This window comes from Grampus griseus (genome assembly GCF_964374135.1).
Source record: "Grampus griseus genome assembly, chromosome: 1".
Lineage (NCBI taxonomy): Eukaryota > Metazoa > Chordata > Mammalia > Artiodactyla > Delphinidae > Grampus > Grampus griseus.
This window is the reverse complement of record NC_139017.1, coordinates 130,134,152-130,160,386: the sequence shown is the minus strand read 5'-3', so window position 1 is coordinate 130,160,386 and position 26,235 is coordinate 130,134,152. Positions and strand designations below refer to the sequence as shown.

Genomic DNA, 26,235 nt, shown 5'->3' with positions numbered 1-26,235 from the left:
TTTTAATGTTATTTCAGTCAGATCACATACATGTATATTTGCAAACATATAAGAAATCCTACATAATGTTATTAATTTTATACACAGCCACCTTATCCTCAGTACAAGTGGAAAAACCAGACAATGATTTTTATTAAAAATTTTCACAACAGTTGCAGAAGAAATATATTTGCTAAATGTAATATTAAAAAACTGAACACGCTTTTAAATAAGCAAACTTTCTAATACTGACTCCCAAAATCCTAACCATGGTTTATAAGACCATGCATGATATGATCTTATTTCCTCCCACTCTTGTTTACACTACCATTATTGTGTGTGTGTGTGTGTGTAGTTTCACTACATATGCTACTGATTTAGGATGTGTGCAATGGTGGTTGTTCCTTTTACCTGATTGTTTTTCCCACAAATTTTCACTGGCCAATTATTCATCACCTCTGCAGAAAGGCCTTCCTCAACTCTCTACTACTTCCTTTCCTCTTAATTTACTTTCTTTCTCTCCATAGCACTTATGACCACAAGAATATAAGCTACTTAAGAACAGAGATTATGTCCATTTTGTTCACCCCTTTATGTCAGGTACTGACAAAGTGTCTGGCACATCCTGAGAACTCAATAACTTTTTGTTTAATAAATAAATTAAGAAGGATTGAGGGGCTTTACTGGTGGCACAGTGGTTAAGAATCCGCCTACCAATGCAGGGGACACGGGTTCGAGCCCTGGTCCGGGAAGATCCCACATGCCGAGGAGCAACTAAGTCCGTGCGCCACAACTACTGAGCCTGTGCTCTAGAACCCACGAGCCGCAGCTACTGAGCCCACATGCCACAACTACTGAAGCCCGTGCGCCTAGAGGCCATGCTCCGCAACAAGAGAAGCCACTGCAACGAAGAGTAGCCCCTGCTCGCTGCAAATGGAGAAAGCCCGCGCATAGTAACGAAGACCCAATGCAGCCAAAGATAAATAAATAAATATTTAAAAAAAAAAAAGAACTTTTAAGATGTACTCACTTTGCAACTTTCAAGTATACATTTGTTAACTAGAGTCACGGTGCTATAAGTTACATCCCTGGTACTTACGTATTTTATTACGGTGAGTTTGTACCTTTTGATCCCCTACACCCATTTTGTCCATCCCTACCCACCACCTCTAGCAAACACCTATCTGTTCTCCGTATCTATGAGTTTGGGGGGTGGGGGTGGTTTTTTTTTTTAAGATTCCACATATAGAACTTCGTTTCTTACATTTAAACAGTGGTAGCTGTCCAAAGGCCACAAGATTAAAAACGTAACAAACATATCGGTAACAGCTCCACTCTCCAACAGTAAGCCTCAGAAAGAGCTACTGTATAATATAAAGAATGCTAAATTGGCAGTCAAAAGATCTTGGTTCTATCAGTTTATAATCTTAGGCAAGTTATTTACCTCTGTGAGTTTTATTTTATCTTAAAGATGAGGATAATTATTCATTAGGCTTTGGTAATAATTAAATGACCTAGAAAGTTAATTTCCATACTTTATAGAGGGTTGTTGTACATACTAAAAGAGTTAAAAGAAAATCAATAGGTACATTGTAAACTGTATATAACTGAAGTGAAAAAACAGTGCTCTATTAATTCCAAAGGCAAAGACTTTGTCTTATTCATTATTAAATTCCAAACACACACAGCATATAAAAGATATTTAAGTTTACTTAAAAAACAATCATTAAGTTAAATGGCCTATCAAAAACAATAATTAAAAAATATTCATGTAAATGTACATTCACATTTTAAGTCAACAAATATATATCGAGCTGTTAGCAAATGTCATGTACACAGATGACTAAGCCACGTCCCTGACCTTAAGGAGCTCTCAGCAACAATATTACTTTAGAATTTGCGAAATGTTTACACACACATGGTCACTACAAAGATGATAAGATCAACACTACCTTTTAAAATCTCAAAACAATCACAAGTGGATGAGGAAAGGGAAAGTGGGGAGATTAAGTGACTTGGCCAAAGTTATACGGCTATTGGGTAGCAGACCAGGGATTAGAAACAGGTTTCAAATGCTACTAAATTGTCTTCTCTTGCTGATATTTGAGTTTAATGGGCAATATCTTTGCCTTATATACAGGGTATATTAAATCATTGCAAAACTAGGAAACTTTTAAGAGTAAAAAGTGATGCTACATAGAATAGATGACCAAGAGAACCATAATGTAAACTATAGACTCTGTATGATAATGAGCGTCAGTGTAGGTTCATCAGTTGTAACAAGTGTACCACTCTGGTAGGGGAGGTTGATAACGAGGGAGGCCATGCATGTGTGTGGGGACAGAGGATATATGGGAAATATCTGTATCTTCAGCTCAATTTTGCTATGAACCTAAAACTGCTCTTAAAAAATCTATTTTTAAAAATAAGAGATGCTATTAATAATCACACAAGGGCAAGAGAAACAAACTGAGATTATCCAGAGCAAACTGTAAGTATGCTCACCCTACTTAAATAGGAATTCTAACGTGCAAAGAAATGGCTATTCAAGTTAATTCAGTTACATTTAAAACACTTTCTTAAAAGTGTAGAATTGTCACTGAAGACCTGCAAAAATGATCACTGTAATAGTGTTCAAGGAAACTGAAAAAAATTCTCACCAGAGGAGAAGATATTGTGTACATACCAAGCTGTCCTCGGCTTCGGCGCACCATTTCTTGCCTAGCACCTATGCTTCCAAGAATAGCTTCCTCAAGCTTTGCTCTCATGTCCTTTGATTTCTTAAAGGTCAAACTATTCATTCTTTCAAACACTTTCTTTCCCTAAAATTTAAACATTAGAAAAGAAGACACATTGAAGAAATTTTCTTCTTCTTTTCCACATTATGTTTCCCCTCCTGTTCATCTTTGCAATGGCACAATGATCACTTACTTTGTACTCAAAGCAAGATACACAAAGATAAAGCAGATCTAATAGCCGGTTTAGCTGCAGGACTGAGAGATCTGTAAACCACTTTTGTAAAACTGTCTCATCTGCATTCTTGAGAACCCAAAGCAGACAGATCAAAAGACTCCGACTTGATTCTGCTGAAAAGGTAGTGTGTTGTCTGCCACTCTGAAAATAAAAAGCAGTAGAATGAGACACAAAATGATCAAAGACCATTTCTTTTTTTCAGTTGTCAGTTGTTTTCTTCTAAAAGCAATACAACAATAATTGCTTTAAAATCAAATATTTCAAAAGAACCATTTGGTTTAGACAATACTTGTGTAACTCATATAGAACCTTAAACTTAAGGTCCTGACATTTAATGAACCTTTCCTAGCAATAGAAGATTGCTTTAATCTATGACAGGGCTTCCAGCAGACTATAAACGTTAACAGAAAACATAAAGGGAAAAACTAAAAGGTCCTATTATTAAAAACTAAGATATCTACCAAAGACTATCAGACACGATACAAATAAAGGGAAAAAAATGACTCTATATAAGACTATTTTAAGAGTATTATGTGATAACAAAATGTTTATCAGGTTTAGAGAATCACTATTTCCTATCAAGGGCCACTGACAAAATGAAAAAGTCTTAGACCACATATAAGTAAAAAGTATTTTTACTTAGAGCATATAAATTTAAGATAATATTCCCAAACTTAGATTTGTATTAGTATACAGTATGTGAAATACAAACAAAAACTAAGAACTTGTTTACAGTACCATTTACTGAATATTTACTCTCTTCCAGTCATCATACTGAGCTCTTTGCATATATTATTTCATTTAGTCCTCCAACAACATTACTAAGCAGGTTGTATCATCTCAATTTTACAGACAAGAATGCAGGATGACAATAATAATAATGATGATGGCAAACAATGATGATGGCAAAACATAACAAAATTTGAAATGTGCTAGACACTGTTCTAATTGCTTTTTCTTATTTAACTCTCAACAGTTTTATGAGATGGTATTAACTACTGTTTTTTCTAGTTTACAGGTAAGGAAACTAAAGGCTAGAGATTAAGCAATTTGCCCTAAACCACATTCTAAGAAAAAGTAAAGCCACAATTGTAGTCCAGGTTAACCAGACGCCTAAGCTTATACTCTTCACCATTATACTACATTCTAATATTTGGTTAATAAATATACTAAATTTTAATAAGAAAGCAGTGGATAGGATGTTGAGAGGAATTACAAAGGAAAGCCATGACCTCAACTTCTACTCTAATCTCCCCTCTATCATGCACGATGGTTTCCCTTGAAACCATCTAAAGATATAAATATTATTACTTACTCCATTCTACAGACAAGAAAACTGAGACAAGAAGTAGTTAAGTATCAATATTTTGTGAAAGTATTTTGCAATAAATGGTGGAACTGGGATTCAAATGCAGAACGTGTGGCTCCAGAAACCAGGCTCGTATCCACTATGTTTACTGCCTTTAATGGATGCACGCACATGTAAATAAATTCACGTACATAAACTCACTTAACCACTATGCTATACTGCACCTGACCTGGACACAAATAGCTTTGACTCCCACCCCCAAATCCACAGTCTCTCTCATAAGGAAAATGCTTCTTTATTTTAAAAGTAAGCACTTTCTACAGCAGAACTTTCAGGTATGCAAAAATATATTGACCAAATTCTCAATGACTGATTTTTTAAAACAAAATTTAAAAATTATACCGAATTCGACAAACAGGTACACACTAACATTTCCTATACCCCCACATAAACTGCCAATAACACAGTAACACAGTCTGAAGAAAGTTGGACAAACATGAAAAAGACTCAGTAATGCAAAGACACCAGGTTTCCCCCAAATTGTTCTATAGGATCAATGCAATTCCAATCAAAATACCAGCCAGGTTTTTCCTGGAAGTTGACAAACTAATTTTAAATTTAATGGGGAAAAGCAAAGGGCCAAAAATAGCCAAGGCACTCTTGAGGAAGAACCAGGCAGGATGGGGGACAAATTTGCTCTACCACATAGCAACATTTACTAAATAGTTAGAATAATTAAGACAGCTTGATATTGGCATATGGATAGACAAATAGTCTAATGAAATAATAGGAAGCACACAAAAAAATCCTATGCATATATGAAATTGTGACATATAACAGAGCTGGCACTATGAATCAGTGGTGGAAGGATGAATTATTCAATAAATGGTGTGAGATAAACGACTTCCCTAGGGGAAAAAAAAGTAGACTCCTACCTTGCACTACTGTACAAAAAATAAATTCCAGACAAAGAAAGAACTTAAATGTTAAAAGGAAATATAAAAGAACATATTTATAATCTTGGGAGTAGGACAGAATTTCTTAAATAATACATAAAAAGCGTAAACCATAAACCACAAAAAGATGATCATATTTGCTTACACTGAAATTGAGAATGTGTGTTTGTTCATTCAATTAATAAACAGATACATAGAAAAAGCACATCATAAATTAGTAGAAATTTGTTGCATATAAAACCAACATATATACACTACCAAATGTAAAACTGATAGCTAGTGGGAAGCTACTGCATAGCACAGGGAGATCAGCTCAGCACTTTGTGACCACGTAGAGGGGTGGGATAGGGAGGGTGGGAGGGAGACACAAGAGGGAGGAGATATGGGGATATATGTATAGCTGATTCACTTTGTTATAAAGCACAAGCTAACAGACCATTGTAAAGCAATTATACTCCAATAAAGATGTTTAAAAAAAAATCACTATGTTAGAATGTAAAAAAAAAACAAACAAAAAAACAACCTGAGATTTGTATCCAGAACAGTCTTTCTCAATCAAGTTTCTATGAGAGAATTAAGCCCTACAAAAAATTGGGGGGCTGTCTTCTCCATTCTCTCAAAGCATTAAAAAAAAAAAAAAGATAATTCTGGTTTGGTATTACCCATCAATGAATCTTCTGTGAAGGAAGAAACCACAACCCCAGGACTCTTATTATACATACAAGTAATACTGCAAATACAAAGTCCAGTACACAGTCACAAACTAGGCACACAAAGAAGCAATACATCATGAGTGAGAACTGACAAAACAGATAACGGAAAAAGGTACACTAAGACTTAAGGTATTGAAATTATCAGAGACTATAAAATAACCACACATTCTATGCACCCTTGCCCAAAAAATAAGATTAAAAATCATGACTGGAAACTTGAAAATATAAAGAGAAATGTTTTATTGAAAAGAAATAGCAGAAACAACAGAATTTAGAAAACTGAAAAAAATTTACCCAATAACCAAATTAAGAACTCAGTAGGTTGGTGTAATGTAATATCAGGTATAGTTAAGGAGAGAATTAGTAGACTGAAAGATAGATCAAAAGAAAAGTTCTAGCATGAAGCACAGGTTAACAAAAAGATGGAATACACAGAAGAGTAGAGACAAAGACGATACAATAAAAAGGACTAACATAAATTTAATTGGAATATGAAAGAGGAGAGACAGAATGGAGAAGAGGACATATTTGGACACATAACAGCTGAGAATTTCATAGAACTGAAGAAAGATGCTGAATCATAAATTTAAGAAGTCCAAAAAAGCTACCAAGCAGAATAAACATAAAGAAATTCAAAATTAGTCTCAACAATTGAAACCACAGAAAGCCAATTTTAAGGAGACAATCAAAGAAACGACAGAAAAAAAGACAAGTTATTTTCAAAGAAGTAACAGTTCGCCACAGCTGGCTTCTCAAAAGTAGCAATGGAAATGAGAAGACAATGGGAACAATGTCCTCAGCAGGCTGAAATAAAACAGAGGAAACTCAGATGCTACTTCTTAAAAAAGGAATCCTAATGAAGGTCAAATAAAGACATTTTTCAAAGAAACAGAGAGTTCATCACCACAGAATAGAAAATTCTAAAGGATATATTTCACAGAGTAGAAAAACATCTCATAGAAGTCACAAATTTGAGAAAGAATCAAGAGCAAATAAAGTGGTGAACACATGGGCAAATCTAAATAATTGATTCTATATAGCCATAAAAGAATAATAATGATGATGTGAGGTTTAATGATACATAAAACTAAAGATAGCATTTAAGTAGAAAGAAAGGTAAATGAAGTCAACCTGTTTTAAGATCCTTCTATTAACCAATGTGAAAGTAAAGGTAATGATTAATATTAGATTGAAATTTAAGAAAGCATATTCTTATTTGTAATACAATCACAAAAAGAAGAGAAACAGAATGTATGACTTCCAACCTAGTAGAGAGGAAAAAGTGGAATGAGGAAAAAATACAATGAGAAAAAAATGATCCAAAAGAAGATAATAAATGAGACAAAAAGAAACACATAATAGGGGTGGGAAAACATGAAGTAAAATTAAAATGTTAAGTGCATTAATTTAATTATACTAAATGTAAATGGGTTTTAAAACTCTAGTGAAAGACAAAGATGAATAGACCAGATTTTACAAATATAAGACAAACTCTAACCATATGCTGTTTATAAAAGACACATTTAAAACATGAGAAAAAACAATGAAAGTAAAAGGATGGAAAAACTCATGCCATACACACACACATATACACACATACACACTAAGCAAAAGAAACCTAGCATAGCTATACCAGTATTATACAAAATTGACTTTAAGGCAAATAAAAAATAAGCATTACAGTTCATGTTGACAAAAGGTACAATTCATCAAAAATATAACAATTTTAAATTAGATATTTCATAATAAGGCCTCAAAGGAAATAAAACAAAATCTGACAGAATGACAAGAAGAAATTACACCACCACAGTTGTAGTGGGATATTAGAAAAAGTGAACAGAATTCAGTAAAGAGAAAGAAGATTTAAACAACAGGATTAACAAATTTGATGTAATGCATATAATGGATAAATATAGAACAAATGAAGAATATGCATTCTTTTCAAATATGTGAGATATTTGCAAAAACTGACCACGTACTAGACCATAAAACCAACTCCCACAAATATAACTAATTATGTAGAGTAAGTTCTCTGATCATTCAATTAGGCCAAAATCAGAAGCAAAAGGATTACTAGAAATTTTCGTATGACTGGAAATTCTCAAACAAAAACAATTTAATAACCCAAAAGTCTAAAAAGAAATCACAATGAACTTAAGATATATTTTGATGACTAATGAAAATGTTACCTACACACTGTGGTATGTAACTAAAACAATAATTAATTAAAAGAAAATGTTTATGATTAAAATATATATCAGAGAGAAAGCATGAAAAGTAGTGAGTTAAGCATCCATCTCAAGAAGTCAGAAAAAAGAACATCAATATAAACCAAAAGAAAGTAGAAGACAGTAAATAATAAAGATAAACATTCAAAAGTGAGGATCAACATTGACCCCAAATTGGTTCTTTACACAAACTAAAGAAATATACAAATTTCTGTTGAGACTGATTTAAGACAAAAGATATAAAAAGCCAGTCTCAGAAATAAAAATGTTTATTTCTACTATAGATGTTATAGACATTAAAAAGATCATAGAAGATATTTGAAACAACTCTGTATGCCAAGAAATTTGAATAAATTTCTGCTAGAATAAAATTTATAAAAACCAGTGTAAAAAGAAATAGAAAACTTGAACAGTCTTACAATCATTAAAGAAATTATACAGGTAATTTGAAAACTTTCAAAAAAGAAAACTGCAGGTATAGATGGCTTCACTCACAAATTCTCCAAATATTCTAGGAAGAAATAATTTCAATTTTAAACAAGTACTTTCAGGGAACAGAATAAAAGGGGAAATTCCCTAGCTCATTTTAATTGGCTAAACTACCCCTGATTCCAAAATCTGAATAGAACATTATGAGAAAGAAAAAAATCTTACTAACATGGTTACACAATCTTAAACAAAATACAGCAAACCAAATCTATTAATATACAATCATGAAAAAGCTGGGTTTAATTCAGGAATTCAAGGTAGGTTTAACACTAGAAAATCAACTGAAAGGGGTCACAGTAAAAGATTACAAAGCAAAATAAAATGACAGTCTCAATGGTGCAAAAAAGCATGATAAAATTCAACAACTATTCATAATTACAAAAATAAAACTCTTAGCAAACTAGGAACAGAAGGGGACTTCCATAATATAACAGAGGGTATCTTAAAAAAAAAAACCAAACCCCAAAACCAAAATCTTTAGCACCTATGTTTAAGAATGAAATGGGACGAGGGGAAGATGGTGGAAGAGTAAGATGTGGAGATCACCTTCCTCCCCACAGATACACCAGAAATACATCTACACGTGGAACAACTCCTACAGAACACCTACTGAACGCTGGCAGAAGACCTCAGACCTCCCAAAAGGTAAGAAAGTCCCCACATACCTGGGTAGGGCAAAAGAAAAAAGAATAAACAGAGACAAAACAATAGGGACGGGACCTGCACCAGTGGGAGGGAGCTGTGAAGAAGGAAAGGTTTCCACTCACTAGGAAGCCCCTTTGTGGGCAGAGACTGCAGGTGGTGAAGGGGGTAAACTTCGGTGCCATGGAGGAGAGCACAGCAACAGGTGTGTGGAGGGCAAAGCGGTGAGATTCCCACACAGAGGATTGGTGCTGACCAGCACTCACTAGCCTGAGAAGCTTGTCTGCTCACCAGCCAGGGCGGGCTGGGCTGGGAGCTGAGACTCAGGCTTCAGTCAGAGTGCAGGGAGAGGACTGGGGTTGGCGGTGTGAACACAGCCTGCAGGGGGTTAGTACACCACGGCTAGCCGGGACGGAGTCCCGGGAAAAAGTCTGGACCTGCAGAAGAGGCAAAAGACTTTTTTTTCCCTCTGTTTCCTGGTGCGCGAGGAGAGGGGATTAAGAGTGCTGCTTAAAGGAGCTCCAGAGATGGCCGCGAGCCGTGGCTAACAGCACGGACCACAGAGACGGGCATTAGACGCTAAGGCTGCTGCTGCCACCACCAAGAAGCCTGTGTGTGAGCACAGGTCACTATCCACACCACACTTCCGGGGAGCCTGTGCAGCCCGCCACTGCCAGGGTCCCAGGATCCAGGGACAACTTCCCCGGGAGAACGCACGGCGCACCTCAGGCTGGTGCAACGTCCTGCCGCCCTCTGCCGCAGCAAGCATGCCCAGCACTCCGTGCCCCTCCCTCCCCCCGGCCTGAGGGAGCCAGAGTCCCCAAATCAGCTGCTCCTTTAACCCTGTCCTGTCTGAGCGAAGAACAGACGCCCTCCCGCGACCTAAACGCAGAGGTGGGGCCAAATCCAAAGCTGTGACCAGGGAGCTGTGAGAATAAAGAAGAGAAAGGGAAATCTCTCCCAGCAGCCTCAAAAGCAGCGGATTAAAGCTCCACAATCAACTTGAGGTACCCTGCATCGGTGGAATACCTGAATAGACAACGAATCATCCCAAATTGAGAAGCTGGACTTTGAGAGCAAGATTTATTTTTTTCCTCTTTTTGTGAGTGTGTATGTGTATGCTTCTGTGTAAGATTTTGTCTGTATAGCTTTGCTTCCACCATTTGTCCTAAGGTTCTATCTGTCCGTTATTCTTTTTTCCTTTTTTTCTTTAAAAAAATTTTTTTTCTTAATACTTATTTTTTATTTTAATAACTTTATTTTATTTTATCTTTATTTTATTTTATCTTCTTTCTTTATTTCTTTCCTTCCTTCCGTCCTTCCTTGCTTCCCTCCTCCCTCCCTCCCTCCCTTTTCTTTCTTTCTTTTATTCCTTTCTTTCTTTCTCTCTTTCTTTCTCTTTCTCTCATTCTTTCTACTTTTTCTTCCTTTTATTCTGAGCCGTGTGGATGAAAGGCTCTTGGTGCTGTAGCCAGGAGTCAGTGCTGTGCCTCTGAGGTGGGAGAGCCAACTTCAAGACACTGGTCCACAAGAGACCTCCCAGCTCCATGTAATATCAAGCGGCAAAAATCTCCTAGAGATCTCCATCTCAACACCAACACCCAGCTTCACTCAATGACCAACAAGCTACAGTGCTAGACACCCTATGCCAAACAACTAGCAAGACAGGAACACAACCCCACGCATTAGCAGAGAGGCTGCCTAAAATCATAAGAAGTCCACAGACACCACAAAACACACCACCAGACGTGGACCTGCCCACCAGAAAGACAAGATCCAGCCTCATCCACCAGAACACAGGCAATAGTCCCCTCCACCAGGAAGCCTACACAACCCACTGAACCAATTTTAGCCACTGGGGACAGACACCACAAACAACGGGAACTATGAACCTGCAGCCTGCAAAAAGGAAACCCCAAACACAGTAAGATAAGCAAAATGAGAAGACAGAAAAACACACAGCATATGAAGGAGCAAGATAAAACACACCAGACCTAACAAATGAAGAGGAAATAGGCAGACTACCTGAAAAAGAATTCAAAATAAGGATAGTAAAGATGATCCAAAATCTTGGAAATAGAGAAAATGCAAGAAACATTTAACAAGGACCTAAGAAGAACTAAAGATGAAACAAGTAATGATGAACAACACAATAAATGACATTAAAAATACTCTAGAAGGGATCAATAGCAGAATAACTGAGGCAAAAGAACGGATAAGTGACCTGGAAGATAAAATAGTGGAAATAACTACTGCAGAGCAGAATAAAGAAAAAAGAATGAAAAGAAATGAGGACAGTCTCAGATACCTCTGGGACAACATTAAACGCACCAACATTCGAATTATAGGGGTTCCAGAAAAAGAAGAGAAAAAGAAAGGGACTGAGAAAATATGTGAAGAGATTATACTTGAAAACTTCCCTAATATGGGAGAGGAAATAGTTAATCAAGTCCAGGAAGCACAGAGAGTCCCATACAGGATAAATCCAAGGAGAAACACGCCAAGACACATATTAATCAAACTGTCAAAAATTAAATACAAAGAAAACATGTTAAAAGCAGCAAGGGAAAAACACAAATAACACACAAAGGAATCCCCATCAGGTTAACAGCTGATCTTTCAGCAGAAACTCTGCAAGCCAGAAGGGACTGGCAGGATATATTTAAAGTGATGAAGGAGAAAAACCTATAACCAAGATTACCCAGCAAGGATCTCATTCAGATTTGATGGAGAAATTAAAACCTTTACAGACAAGCAAAAGCTGAGAGAGTTCAGCACCACCAAACAAGCTTTACAACAAACGCTATAGGAACTTCTCTAGGCAAGAAACACAAGAGAAGGAAAAGACCTACAATAACGAACCCAAAACAATTAAGAAAACGGGAATAGGAACATACATATCAATAATTACCTTAAATGTAAATGGACTAAATGCTCCCACCAAAAGACACAGATTGGCTGAATGGATACAAAAACAAGACCCATATATATGCTGTCTACAAGAGACCCACTTCAGACCTAGAGACACATACAGCCTGAAAGTAGGGGACAGAAAAAGAAATTCCATGCAAATGGACACCAAAAGAAAGCTGGAGTAGCAAGTCTCATATAAGACGAAATAGACTTTAAAATAAAGACTATTAGAAGAGACACAGAAAGACACTACATAATGATCAAGGGATCGATCCAAGAAGAAGATAGAACAATTGTAAATATTTATGCACCCAACATAAGAGCACCTCAACACATAAGCAAATGCTAATAGCCATAAAAGGGGAAATCGACAGTAACACATTCATAGTAGGGGACTTAAACACCCCACTTTCACCCATGGACAGATCATCCAAAATGAAAATAAATAAGGGAACACAAGCTTTAAATGATACATTAAACAAGATGGACTTAATTGATATTTATAGGACATTCCATCCAAAAACAACAGAATACACATTTTTCTCAAGTGCTCATGGAACATTCTCCAGGATACATCATATCTTGGGTACAAATCAAGCCTTGGTAAATTTAAGAAAATTGAAATTGTATCAAGTATCTTTTCTGACCACAATGCTATGAGACTAGATTTCAATTACAGGAAAAGATCTGTAAAAAATACAAACACATGGAGGCTAAACAATACACTACTTAATAACAAAGTGATCACTGAAGAAATCAAAGAGAAAATCAAAAAATACCTAGAAACAAATGACAATGGAGACACGACAACCCAAAACCTATGTGATACAGCAAAAGCAGTTCTAAGAGGGAAGTTTATAGCAATACAATCCTATCTTAAGAAACATCTCGAATAAAAAACCTAAACTTGCACCGAAAGCAATTAGAGAAAGAACAAAAATACCTCAAAGTTAGCAGAAGGAAAGAAATCATAAAAATCAGATCAGAAATAAATGAAAAAAAATGAAGGAAATGACAGCAAAGATCACTAAAACTAAAAGCTGGTTCTTTGAGAAGATAAACAAAATTGATAAACCATTAGCCAGATTCATCAAGAAAAAAAGGGAGAAGACTCAAATCAATAGAATTAGAAATGAAAAAGGAGAAGTAACAACTGACTCTGCAGAAATACAAAAGATCATGAGAGATTACTACAAGCAACTCTATGCCAATAAAATGGACAACCTGGAAGAAATGGACAAATTCTTAGAAATGCACAACCAGCCAAGACTGAATCAGGAAGAAATAGAAAATATGAACAGACCAATCACAAGCACTGAAATTGAAATTGTGATTAAAAATCTTCCAACAAACAAAAGCCCAGGACCAGATGGCTTCACAGGCGAATTCTATAAAACATTTAGAGAAGAGCTAACACCTATCCTTCTCAAACTCTTCCAAAATATAGCAGAGGGAGGAACACTCCCAAACTCATTCTACGAGGCTACCATCACCCTGATACCAAACCAGACAAGGATGTTACAAAGAAAGAAAACTACAGGCCAATATCACTGATGAACATAGATGCAAAAATCCTCAACAAAATACTAGCAATCAGAATCCAACAGCACATTAAGAGGATCATACACCATGATCAAGTGGGCTTTATTCCAGGAATGCAAGGATTCTTCAACACACGCAAATCAATCAACGTGATACACCATATTAACAAATTGAAGGAGAAAAACCATACGGTCATCTCAATAGATGCAGAGAAAGCTTTCGACAAAATTCAACACCCATTTATGATAAAAACCCTGCAGAAAGTAGGCATAGAGGGAACTTTCCTCAACATAATAAGGCTATATATGACAAACCCACAGCCAACATCATCCTCAATGGTGAAAAACTGAAAGCATTTCCACTAACATCAGGAAGAAGAAAAGGTTGCCCACTCTCACCACTCTTATTCAACATAGTTTTGGAAGTTTTAGCCACAGCAATCAGAGAAGAAAAGGAAATAAAAGGAATCCAAATCGGAAAACCAGATGTAAAGCTGTCACTGTTTGCAGATGACATGATACTATACATAGAGAATCCTAAAGATGCTACCAGAAAACTACTAGAGCTAATCAATGAATTTGGTAAAGTAGCAGGATACAAAATTAATGCACAGAAATCTCTGGCCTTCCTATACACTAATGATGAAAAATCTGAAAGTGAAATCAAGAAAACACTCCCATTTACCATTGTAACAAAAAGAATAAAATATCTAAGAATAAACCTATCTAAGGAGACAAAAGACCTGTATGCAGAAAATTATAAGACACTGATGAAAGAAATTAAAGATGATACAAAGAGATGGAGAGATATACCATGTTCTTGGATTGGAAGAATCAACATTGTGAAAATGACTCTACTACCCAAAGCAATCTACAGATTCAATGCAATCCCTATCAAACTACCACTGGCATTTTTCACAGAACTAGAACAAAAAATCTCACAATTTGTATGGAAACATAAAAGACCCCGAATAGCCAAAGCAATCTTGAGAAAGAAAAATGGAACTGGAGGAATCAGGCTTCCTGACTTCAGACTATACTACAAAGCTACAGTAATCAAGACAGTATGGTACTGGCACAAAAACAGAAAGATAGATCAATGGAACAGGATAGAAAGCCCAGAGATAAACCCACGCACATATGGTCACCTTATCTTTAATAAAGGGGGCAGGAATGTACAGTGGAGAAAGGACAGCCTCTTCAATAAGTGGTGCTGGGAAAACTGGATAGGTACATGTAAAAGTATGAGGTTAAATCACTCTCTAACACCATACACAAAAAAAAGCTCAAAATGGATTAAAGACCTAAACGTAAGGCCAGAAACTATCAAACTCTTAGAGGAAAACATAGGCAGAACACTCTATGACATAAATCACTGCACGATCCTTTCTGACCCACCTCCTAGAGAAATGGAAATAAAAACAGAAACAAATGGGACTTAATGAAACTTCAAAACTTTTGCACAGCAAAGGAAACCATAAACAAGACCAAAAGACAACCCTCAGAATGGGAGAAAATATTTGCAAATGAAGCAACTGACAAATGATTCATCTCCAAAATTTATAAGCAGCTCATGCAGCTCAATAACAAAAAAACAAGCAACCCAATCCAAAAATGGGCAGAAGACCTAAATAGACATTTCTCCAAAGAAGATATACAGACTGCCAACAAACACATGAAAGAATGCTCAACATCATTAATCATTAGAGAAATGCAAATCAAAACTACAATGAGATATCATCTCACACCGGTCAGAATGGCCATCATCAAAAAATCTAGAAACAATAAATGCTGGAGAGGGTGTGGAGAAAAGGGAACACTCTTGCACTGCTGGTGGGAATGTGAATTGGTACAGCCACTATGGAGAACAGTATGGAGGTTCCTTAAAAAACTACAAATAGAACTACCATATGACCCAGCAATCCCACTACTGGGCATATACCCTGAGAAAACCATAATTCAAAAAGAGTCATGTACCAAAATGTTCATTGCAGCTCTATTTACAATAGCCTGGAGATGGAAACAACCTAAGTGCCCATCATCGGATGAATGGATAAAGATGTGGCACATATATACAATGAAATATTACTCAGCCATAAAAAGAAACGAAATTGAGCTATTTGTAATGAGGTGGATGGACCTAGAGTCTGTCATACAGAGTGAAGTATGTCAGAAAGAGAAAGAGAAATACTGTATGCTAACACATATATGGAATTTAAGAAAAAAAAATGTCATGAAGAACTTAGGGGTAAGATAGGAATAAAGAGACAGACCTACTAGAGAATGGACATGAGGATATGGGGAGGGGGAAGGGTAAGCTGTGACAAAGCCAGAGAGTGGCATGGACATATATACAGTACCAAATGTAAAATAGATAGCTAGTGGGAAGCAGCTGCATAGCAGAGGGAGATCAGCTCTGTGCTTTGTGACCACCTGGAGGGGTGGGATAGGGAGGGTGGGAGGGAGGGAGACGCAAGATGGAAGAGGTATGGGAACATATGTATATGTATAATTGATTCACTTTGTTATAAAGCAGAAACTAACACACCATTGTAAAGCAATTAGTCTCCAATAAAAATGTAAAAAGAAAAAAATGAATGAAATGTTGCAAGGTTCCCCTTTAATGATGCCAACTATCACTACTTCTATTTAACATTGTACTCAAGGTTCTAGCCAGTAAATAAGTTATGGAAAAAAAAAAGAAAGGAAGAAATGAAACTGCCAGATGATATGACTGTGTATATAGAAAAAAAAATCTATACCTCTGTTATTAGTTTAGTCATTCTGCTGGAAATAAACATTGTTCAAAATCAATTCTATGCCCACATAAAAGGAATCAACAATTAGGGAGTTCCCTGGTAGTCTAATAGGATTTGGCACTTTCACTGCCGTGGCCCAGGTTCAATCCCTGGTCAGGGAACTGAGATCCCATAAGCCACGTGGCATGGCCAAAAAAAAAAAAAAAATAGCAATCAACAATTAGAAAACAATTTTTGAAAACGATGACATTTATGAGACTATAAGAATATAATGTTATATATACAAAATTTATGTGTAGTATACATTATCATATTATATAATTTTATAATATTACTAAAATATTTTTAAAATATCAATGACCAACTATACACCTACAAAGGATGTTCTGGGCCTCTGTTGAAAGCTATAAAAGTTTATGTATGTGTAGACACTAAGGAAAGCCTAAATAGTGGGGAGATCTAACATATTCAAGGATTTGGGGATTCAAGCATGTAAAAATATTAATTTTCCCAAAAACTGATCCATAGATTCAATACAATCTTACTTTAAAATACGATACTTATCACCAAATTCACAATTAAGTGTATGAAAAAGCAAGCCACAAAAAAAGAAAGAAATCTTTGAACCACTTATAATTGACAGTGGGCTTGATCCAGACATATAAACTACTATAAATTACAAGCAAAGGCAGAAGATCCAATGGAAAATGGGCAAAAACACTCTAGATACTTTAAAAGAAAAAATCCAAATAGCCATTTATATGAAAAAGTGCACACCCTCATAAGACATCAGGAAAATGAATGCTAAAATGAGATATAATGATATATTACCAAATTGACAAAAATTTAAATGTTTGAATATTCTAAGTGCAGATGGACGAACATATGAAGGAACAGAAACTCTCATATAGCAGGTGCAAATAAAAATTAAGACAAACCTTTTGGAAAACATCATGGCATATCTAGTATAGAAGAGGGTACACATATATGACCCAGCGAATTCCACTCCTAAGAAATACCCTAAATAAAAGTGTGTACATGCAGACAGGAAACATACAGAAGAATCTATAAGACTGTTATTTGTAACCAAAGATCAGAAACCATTTATGCATCTATCAATAGAATGGGTAAATAAATTGATCTATAGTCAGACAATGGAATATCATGCCAAAATGAAAAATCAGTGAATTACAGCTATATTTTACAACCTGGAGGAATATTAAAGACATAATGTAAAACTAAACTATAGTATTTAGGGATGCAAACTTAGATGGTGAAACTATTAACAAAATTATGCAATTACTTCATTAGTTAGGATAGTGGGTGGCTTGGTGGATAGCTGTGGTGGAAAACAGCAGGCCAAGGCTTTCTGGAAGGTGGTCAATGTTCTGTATTTTGTCCTGAATTGTGGTTACAAAGATATTCATTTTAAAATCTTTTGTAAACATTTACATTTATGTTTCATGTACTTTTTCATCTGTGGTATATTTCACATAAGCAAGGTTTTAAAAAATGAAAAACAAGGTCAACAAAACTGAGAATAGTGGTCATTTTGAGGGGAGAAAGGGATTGAACTGATGGCAAACTGGGAACTTCCAAGGAAATTGCAATGTTCTGTTTCTGAAGCTGAGTGATAGGTACACTGCTGTTTCTTCTATTATTACACTTTAACTATACATGTACTTTATATATTATTTTGTATCTACAATAGCAAAAGCAAGTAAAAGAAAACACTGAAAAACTGGAATTCATCAAAATTAAAAACTTTTGCACTTCAAATGACAGCATCAAGAAAGTGAAAAGAGGGACTTCCCTGGTGGTCCAGTGGTTAAGGATTTGCCTTCCAACGCAGGCGGACACGGGTTTGATCCCTGGTCGGGGAACTAAGATCCCACATGCTGCGGGGCAACTAAGCCCGTGCGCCACAACTACAGAGCCCACGCGCTCTGGAACCCATGCACCACAACTACAGAGCCCACGCGCTCTGGAAGCCCATGTGCCGCAATGAAAGATCCCGTATGCTGCAACTAAGACCCAACACAGACAAATAAATAAATAAATAAATATTTAAGGAAATAAAAAGGGAAAAGATAATCCACAGGAGAAAATATCTGCAAATCACATATCTGATAAGGAATTTATATCTAGAATATATAAAAAACTCTTTCAACTCAATAACAAGAAGATGAATAACACAATTTTAAAACATTAAAGGATTTGAATGGACTTTTTCTCTAAATAAGATATACAAAAAGATGTGCCATAAGCAAATGAAAAGATACTCTCAGTATCAGTAGACTTTAGGGAAATGCAAATCAAAATGACAATGAGATACCACTTCATACACACTAAGGTATGAAGTATATATAATAAAAAAGAGATAATAGTGTCAATGAAGATTTAGAGAAACAGGAATCTTTATTCATTGCTGGTGAGAATTTAAAACGGAGCAGCCACTTTGAAAAAGTTTAGAAGTTTCTCAAAATGTTAAAGATAGAGATACAATATAACCCAGCAAATCCATTCCTAGGTATCTACTCAAAAGGAATGAAAACATATCTGGACACAAAGACATGTACACAAATGTTCATAGCAGCATTATTCCTAACAGCCAAAAAGTAGAAATGATTCAACTGTTCATCAACTCATAAGTGGATAAAAATCTGGTCTATCAATATTTAGGAATACTATTTGGCATTAAAAAAAGAAGTATTGATACATGTCACAACATGAATGAACCTCAAAAACATTATGCTTAGTGAAAGAAGCCAGACATAAAAGATCACAGTCTATAATTCCATTTATATGAAATGTCCAGAACAGGCAAATCTATACAGACAGAAAGTAGGTTAGTTGCTGCCTAGGGTTGGTGCTGTGTGGAAATAGAGGGTGACTGCTAATAGGCTTCAGGGTTTTTGGGGTGATGGAAATGTTCTAAAATTAGATTGTGGTGATGGCTGCATAACTCTGTAAAGATACTAAAAACCATGAAATTGTACATTCAAAATGGGTGAATCTTTTGACATGTAAATTATCTCAATCTTTTGACATGTAAATTATCTCAAAAACTTTTTAAAAAGTTGTCTAGTAAGCTAGCTTCCATAAATACGATTGCAGTTTTCTGAAAGAAGTCATCTAAAACTTTTAGAAGTTGATCTTGTTTTATTAAGTTTGTATACTCCCTGCCTCCCTGTTCTTCCCTCTTTAAGAGGGGAAAATTACAGGGCTGAATGAATATCAATTTATTTAAATATGAAAAAGTATAAATCTTCACAGATTAAAAATAAATATTCTCAACTGCTAAATAACTGAGACTATCTCTTAGGGCTGACAAAGAATAAAATGGATTTTAAAAATGAAGAAAATAGGCTATAAGTAAGGCAACCTTCAAAACTCTAAATGACAGAATATAGAGCTTTATACCATAAAGCTTGAGGTAATTAATTTTAAAAACAACTTAGTACAAGATGGGCAATATTCTCAAAACCTTAATGTTTCCACAAAATAAATAAAACTCAGAGTACTTCTGCATCAGCTAGTACAATAATCTGTTATTAAAGGGTATATCCTTGGAAGTGTCTGTCTTTCCAGATAAAACTTCTGTAGGAGGGTTGTTTTTACCGTTGATGTGAGGAGGAAACTGCCGGGCCTTGTTAGCTGAGGAACTGATGTTCCTGCAATTGCCATGGCAACTGTCTGGCTTATCATGCTTCCGCTCTCACTCTCATAATCATCGGTGGCTATACAGATTGGTCTTCCTCGTTGATTGTGAGTTTCTGGAAAAAAATCACCCAAAAATAAGTAAAGAAAACTTCTGTTTAGCTTAATTAACAGCTATTGAGCAAGCAATTCCCTTTCTTATTCTCCTTTACTCTTTAAAGAAAAACCTATTAACATATACTGCTTATCATTATATTTACTTCTTTTAAAAAAATAATTTAAATATTTTAAACATTAACTCATTCCTGTAGTAATATTTATAGTTTTGTAGAGAACTTTAACTTGCTAGTAAAAGAAGATATAATAATATAAATTTCTGCCTTCAGATAAGGAAACCTGCTTTAGTGATCAAAATACTGGGAAAACTACTCTACTATTAGTCTCTCAAAGGGAAAGAGTTGCTATCTTTATATCACCAGCACCTACTGATAATACATATTAGATACCAGTAAAATTTTTTTAGTTGAACTGGAAGTACTTTATCAGGTTAATTGCTAGTTCAAATGCAACCTACAGTGTTTTCTCTAAGGTAAATGAAGGAATTTAAGTAAATTCTAAAAATGGAAAGCAAGAGGAATAAAACTTTGTGGGTTCCAGTTTTTAAAAAGTAACAAAACTTCAACTTATTAACCCAGTATTAGCAATAAACATCATTGTTGTTATTCGGGTAAATATTAATTTCAATTTTATGTATATGAATAAAATTGAGACTGAGGGTGGTGGACATCTAGCAAGTTTTCTCATATTGTTTTTTTCAGATGAACAGTATACACTCACACAAAAAAACCCTATTTCCTAATAGGTAGGTATAGAAATGCTATAAAATCATTATTTAAAAATTTGTCATAAGAAATGCTTACAGAAACCTTGCAGTGAATTTTCTCACACAGTCAAAAGTTTTTCAGAAATATGTTATGTATTTACAGTGTACCTATGTCGGTGTAAGTTTCCTTATATTTCTTTTCCTAAAATAAGATCACCTTTGAGATATTTTCTAATACTTTTAAACACTGAGATTTGCCTTTAGTTTGTCTTAAATATACTAAGTACCTGTAAAATCATACAGCTGAGGAACAGTTTCCATGATAATGCCAATCAGAGGTAGATACAACATAGCCACCCGAGCCTTTATCTGGGGGTCAGAGTACCGTGGGTCTGAGTCGTGACTGGATAGTAAATTGTGTACCATATTGATGACTTTCTTATGCAATCCAAACAGTCTATTTAAAAAGAAGATGAAGAAGCAGCTGCAGTAAGGTCACAGAGATTAGTTAATATCTTTAGAGCAAACAGTAAGTCATGGTACTGAACCACTTTATTCAGCTTCTTAACTTTGCCACATATTTGCATGTATTCCTATAAAACACTTCTCATTTTAAAATTAATGTCCAAAAAATAAATAAAATTAATATCTCGCTGTACAAAATAAGAACTGAGGGAAAAGGAAATACTATACAAATTCATTTAAGAGTAAATCCGAATAGTTTTTCATTAACTCCTTAGGGCATTTTAATACTAAATAACTTAAAACCAGTTACGGTTATATTTTAAAGCAAAAAATGTAGGGGCTTCCCTGGTGGCACAGTGGTTGAGAGTCCGCCTGCCGATGCAGGGGACACGGGTTCGTGCCCCGGTCCAGGAAGAGTCCACATGCCGCGGAGCAGCTGGGCCCGTGAGCCATGGCCGCTGAGCCTGCGCGTCCGGAGCCTGTGCTCCACAACGGGAGAGGCCACAACAGTGAGAGGCCCGCATACCGCAAAAAAAAAAAAGTAAATTTTAAGTAGTTGTAAATTTTATTTCATCAAATGAAATCTTTTCACATTTAACCAAAATAAACTTTTTTTTTTTTTTTTTTTTTTTTTGCGGTACGTGGGCCTCTCACTGTTGTGGCCTCTCCCGTTGCGGGGCACAGGCTCCGCACGCACAGGCTCAGCGGCCATGGCTCACGGGCCTAGCCGCTCCGCAGCATGTGGGATCTTCCCAGACCGGGGCACGAATCCGTGTCCCCTGCATCGGCAGGTGGACTCTCAACCACTGCGCCACCAGGGAAGCCCCAAAATAAACTTTTATTTCCTTTATCTAAAAGAAAAATTCTCTACCTAATGGGCTATGTAGTCCATGGCTAGGGTTGCCTTCGACATCTCTATTTAAACTGAACTTCCTTGCTCATTTGGGCCCTTACAACTTTCTAGACTCCCAATCCCAAGTTTCAACTGGCTAATACACTAGCAAGGATCACTCTCATCTTCACACTTTTTTGGCTTCTCTTCTTAGACTGAAGCTGCTTTGACTATGAAAAACATTCTAAAGAAAAATTCATCCAACTTCAACTGCCCTTAATGCTGTATCTGGCAGCTGTTTCAGATCTTATTCTCTCTCCTTAAGCCTCTCACCATCAATCTCAATAGAAGACCTTACCTCCAACTTTCTTTTAGGAAAGAAAAGCCGTTCTGAATTTGCTCTGGCCAGGTCTTTTAACACATCTCCATCTTATAGCTACCAAATCAACTTTCCTTTCATCTCAGAAAAAATTCTTTCTTCAATAGCTTCAGTGTCCTTCCTCACTAAGTTCTTCCCTTCTTTCCTATCTTGAAAATACATGTTCACTTGAAACTAGTTTGCTCTGGCTTATTTATAGTATTTCTCTTAGTAATAAACTATTATATGATTTCTCTAGTAATAAACTTCCTGAATGTGCAGTATATATCAAGCGTTTTTTTCCATTTACTTCCTAATATCTACTCTCTTTCTCTGAAACTAAGTTTTTGAATGCTTACCACATGGTATTGTACCCCTTTCATCACTTAATAGCTAAATGATTTTTCAAAGATACTTAACCTCTGTTTCCCTATCTATGTATGAAGGTAATAACCTACCTCATAAGGTGGCTGTGAAAATTAAGATACATAATTTATGTAACATGCTTATTAGCACAGTGCCTTGCACACTGCCTTTTTCAGTAAATATTAGCTTTTCTCTTTTAAGATCACACAGCATATTTAAAAGCTAGGACTGGAAACCAGGTATTCTTCCTCCGGGGCTCTTTTGCTTATCTACCATTTTATGTAGCTATATATGAAATCTACCTGGAGATTCTTCTTCCTTCCAGTTTTTATTCAGAAAGTATAATTTTAAATACTGTCAAGAACTCCATCTAATGGACATATCTCAGATTTCATTTTCTAGCTCTCTACTTGACACTTTGTCATCTTTTATGTTTTCTTCTCTGTTTTCTCCAAAGAGTTCCCATTATTCCTCATATTCTCCATCATTCTTCCCAAGTCTCAGATTCTGATCATTTGCCTTTTATGTTCTCCCTTTCAACTTGTATCATCAGTGATGATTCTCAAACCTGGGTATATATTTAACATCTCTCAGCAGCTACCAGCGCCAGACTTCAACCTATCTAAACTCTACCCACTGGTCTTCATGAAGCCTTTTCATGTGTCTATATTACTCAATCACATTCAGCCATTATACACATACACACACACACACACACACCCATATGCAGGAACTGTCATATCCTATGCTAGATGTTGGAGATAAGACATTGTCCCTGTTCTTAAAGAGCTTGCTTTAGCAAGAGAGAAACACAGACACAAAAATAATAATTCAGTTTTACAAATGCTATAATAAAGGTGCTAATCTTCTTCAAAACTAGGTCTGTACTACAAAATTTGCATTTAACCATAGTATCCTGTTCCAATGTTGTAACTTTCTAACTGCAATGAAAATTTCTAGAGAGCAAATCTTTGGTCATTATTAGAACATAGGGGCTTCCCTGGTGGCACAGTGGTTAAGAATCTGCCTGCCAATGCAGGGGACACGGGTTTGAGCCCTGGTCCAGGAAGATCCCACATGCCGTGGAGCAACTAAGCCCGTGCGCCACAACTACTGAGCCTGCGCGCCACAACTACTGAAGCCCGTGCGCCTAGAGCCTGTGCTCTGCAACAAGAGAAACCACCGCAATGAGAAGCCCACGCACCACAATGAAGAGTAGCCCCCGCTCACTGCAACTAGAGAAAGCCTGCACGCAGCAACAAAGACCTAACACAGCCAAAATTAAATAAAATAAATAAATTTTTAAAACAATATTAGAACATATTATTGCTACTCAAGGAATTATTTTTGATTACTTAGCAAGCAGAAGGAATAAAAACAATCCTCTTAAGGGTCTATCTAACAAATGCATGTTGTATTTTACCTATGTAAATATAAGAAGAATGTAAAACTTAGAGATGTGAGTCTCTCATAGTCAATCATTCATTCACTGAATTAACATATACTTATCAAGTGTCCACTCTGTACCAGACACAATTCTAATGCAGTGGGAATACAGCAGTGAATAAGAAAGTGCCTGCTCTCTTGAGCTCACATTCTAAAGGAAGGGAACAGATAATGAACAAACAAGCAAATTTCAGGTAAGTGCCTTGTAGAAAATAAAACAGGCTTATCTGGTTAAGAATAATTGTGGCAACGGCAACACAGCTATAATTCAGATTGGGTGGCCAATGACAGTCTCAGTGAGTAGATGATACTCTTTGAGTGGAGACCTGAAGAACCACAAGGAGGAAATGCCTATGTGGAGATCTTAGGGCAATTTCAGCATTGCTTCAGGCAGAGAAAAGTCCTAGTCCAAAGGCCCTAAGGTGGGACTGGGTTGGGCCCATTAGAGAAACAAAAAGAAGGCCAGGATGGCTAGATTTTAGTATGTGAGGAGGGAAGAGAGTGGCAGTGTAGACAACAGCTAGATATATAGGGCTTTGAGGTCCATTATTAAGTCTGAATTTTATTTTAAATGCTATTTTAAAAGCACACACTTTTAACTATTTTAAAAGTTAAGTGTGCTTTTAAACACATTAAAGAGTTTTAAGCAAGGAAGTGACGTAATTTAATTTTCATTTCTAAAAGACCATGTAGGCTGCTGGGTAGAAAAGGGATTTTTAGGGAGGGAAGAATGGAAGCATGATTAGGGGAGCAGCAGTAAAGACGGAGAGAAGTAGCTAAACTTGGGATATATTTTGGAGATAGTATTAAGGCATTTGCTAATGGACTGGGTGCAGGAAAGAGTGAGAAAAGGAGGAAACAAGCAACAGTAAAAGCTTATAATCCTGTATATTACTATTTAAAGCTCTTCCAGTTATCTTTTTTAACTCAATAGACAAAGTAGTAGTGAACACAGTTATCACGGCTTTCAGACTTGATAGAAAATCTTTCCAAGTGTCAAAGGACCAACTCTGAAGACCAGCTGGAAAAGATAAAAAAGAAGTCTTTCATAGGTCCTATATTGTTCCACAGAAATGTATCTATTTTAATAGAACTGATCCTTCATGTGAGAAAGAAACCTCATCACAAAAATAGCTGACTGTTAGAATTCTCTACTTTTTATCAGACACTGCTGAACACCTACACAACATCTCCTTCGCCTGTCTTCCTTCCTAATAGAATGTAAAAATTTTCAGGTATACGTTCCTGCCCCTGTGACTCAGGGGAAGCTGACTCCATTCCCCCAGTTTCTGAAGTAGATAGATCCAATCAGACTAGCCCTGCTACTTAAAGCAGACAGTCAGTAAAGCTGTTTCATTATCAGTGTGAGAAGAGATAAATGTTAATTAACTAATTGTTTCCTTAACTGAGAAGGTCTACAAAAAAAAATATCATATGAACTGAACACTTTTTAGTGACAGCTGATTTACATTTAGGCATGAGGTCCTTACCTTCTGCTTTGTAACAAACCACCCATGAACCAAAACCAGTCTAAGCACCACATTTGAGTAGAAGTGATCTAATCCATCCAGGAACCTGGCATTGCTCTGGTGACTGTAACAGTACAGGATAGGCAAGTGAGCCAAATCAGTCCAAAGAAAAGATGTGCACTGCATGCTTGAAAGAGGGTTTTTTTCCCTCTGTCCTCTGCTGGACATGAACAAGTAATAATCTAAGCTCAACTGCCAGAGCAACTATCTCACAGTCATGAGAGGCACACTAGCCTCAGGATAAAGCTGAGGGG

At 36.1% G+C, this 26,235-nt stretch overlaps 1 protein-coding gene across 4 annotated transcripts in view; it reads right to left on the bottom strand.

The window, feature by feature from the left end:
- The window catches only part of DOCK7 (dedicator of cytokinesis 7), a 208,485-nt gene that overhangs the window by 40,201 nt on the left and 142,049 nt on the right, over positions 1-26,235 (bottom strand). For all 4 annotated transcript variants that reach the window (XM_082679929.1, XM_082679930.1, XM_082679931.1 and 1 more), the window contains 4 exons: positions 21,273-21,442; positions 20,124-20,278; positions 2,911-3,093; positions 2,666-2,801 (listed from right to left, as the gene is read on the bottom strand). In XM_082679929.1, the coding sequence (XP_082536055.1) occupies positions 2,666-2,801; positions 2,911-3,093; positions 20,124-20,278; positions 21,273-21,442 (644 nt within the window). The remainder of the gene's footprint in view (positions 1-2,665; positions 2,802-2,910; positions 3,094-20,123; positions 20,279-21,272; positions 21,443-26,235) is intronic.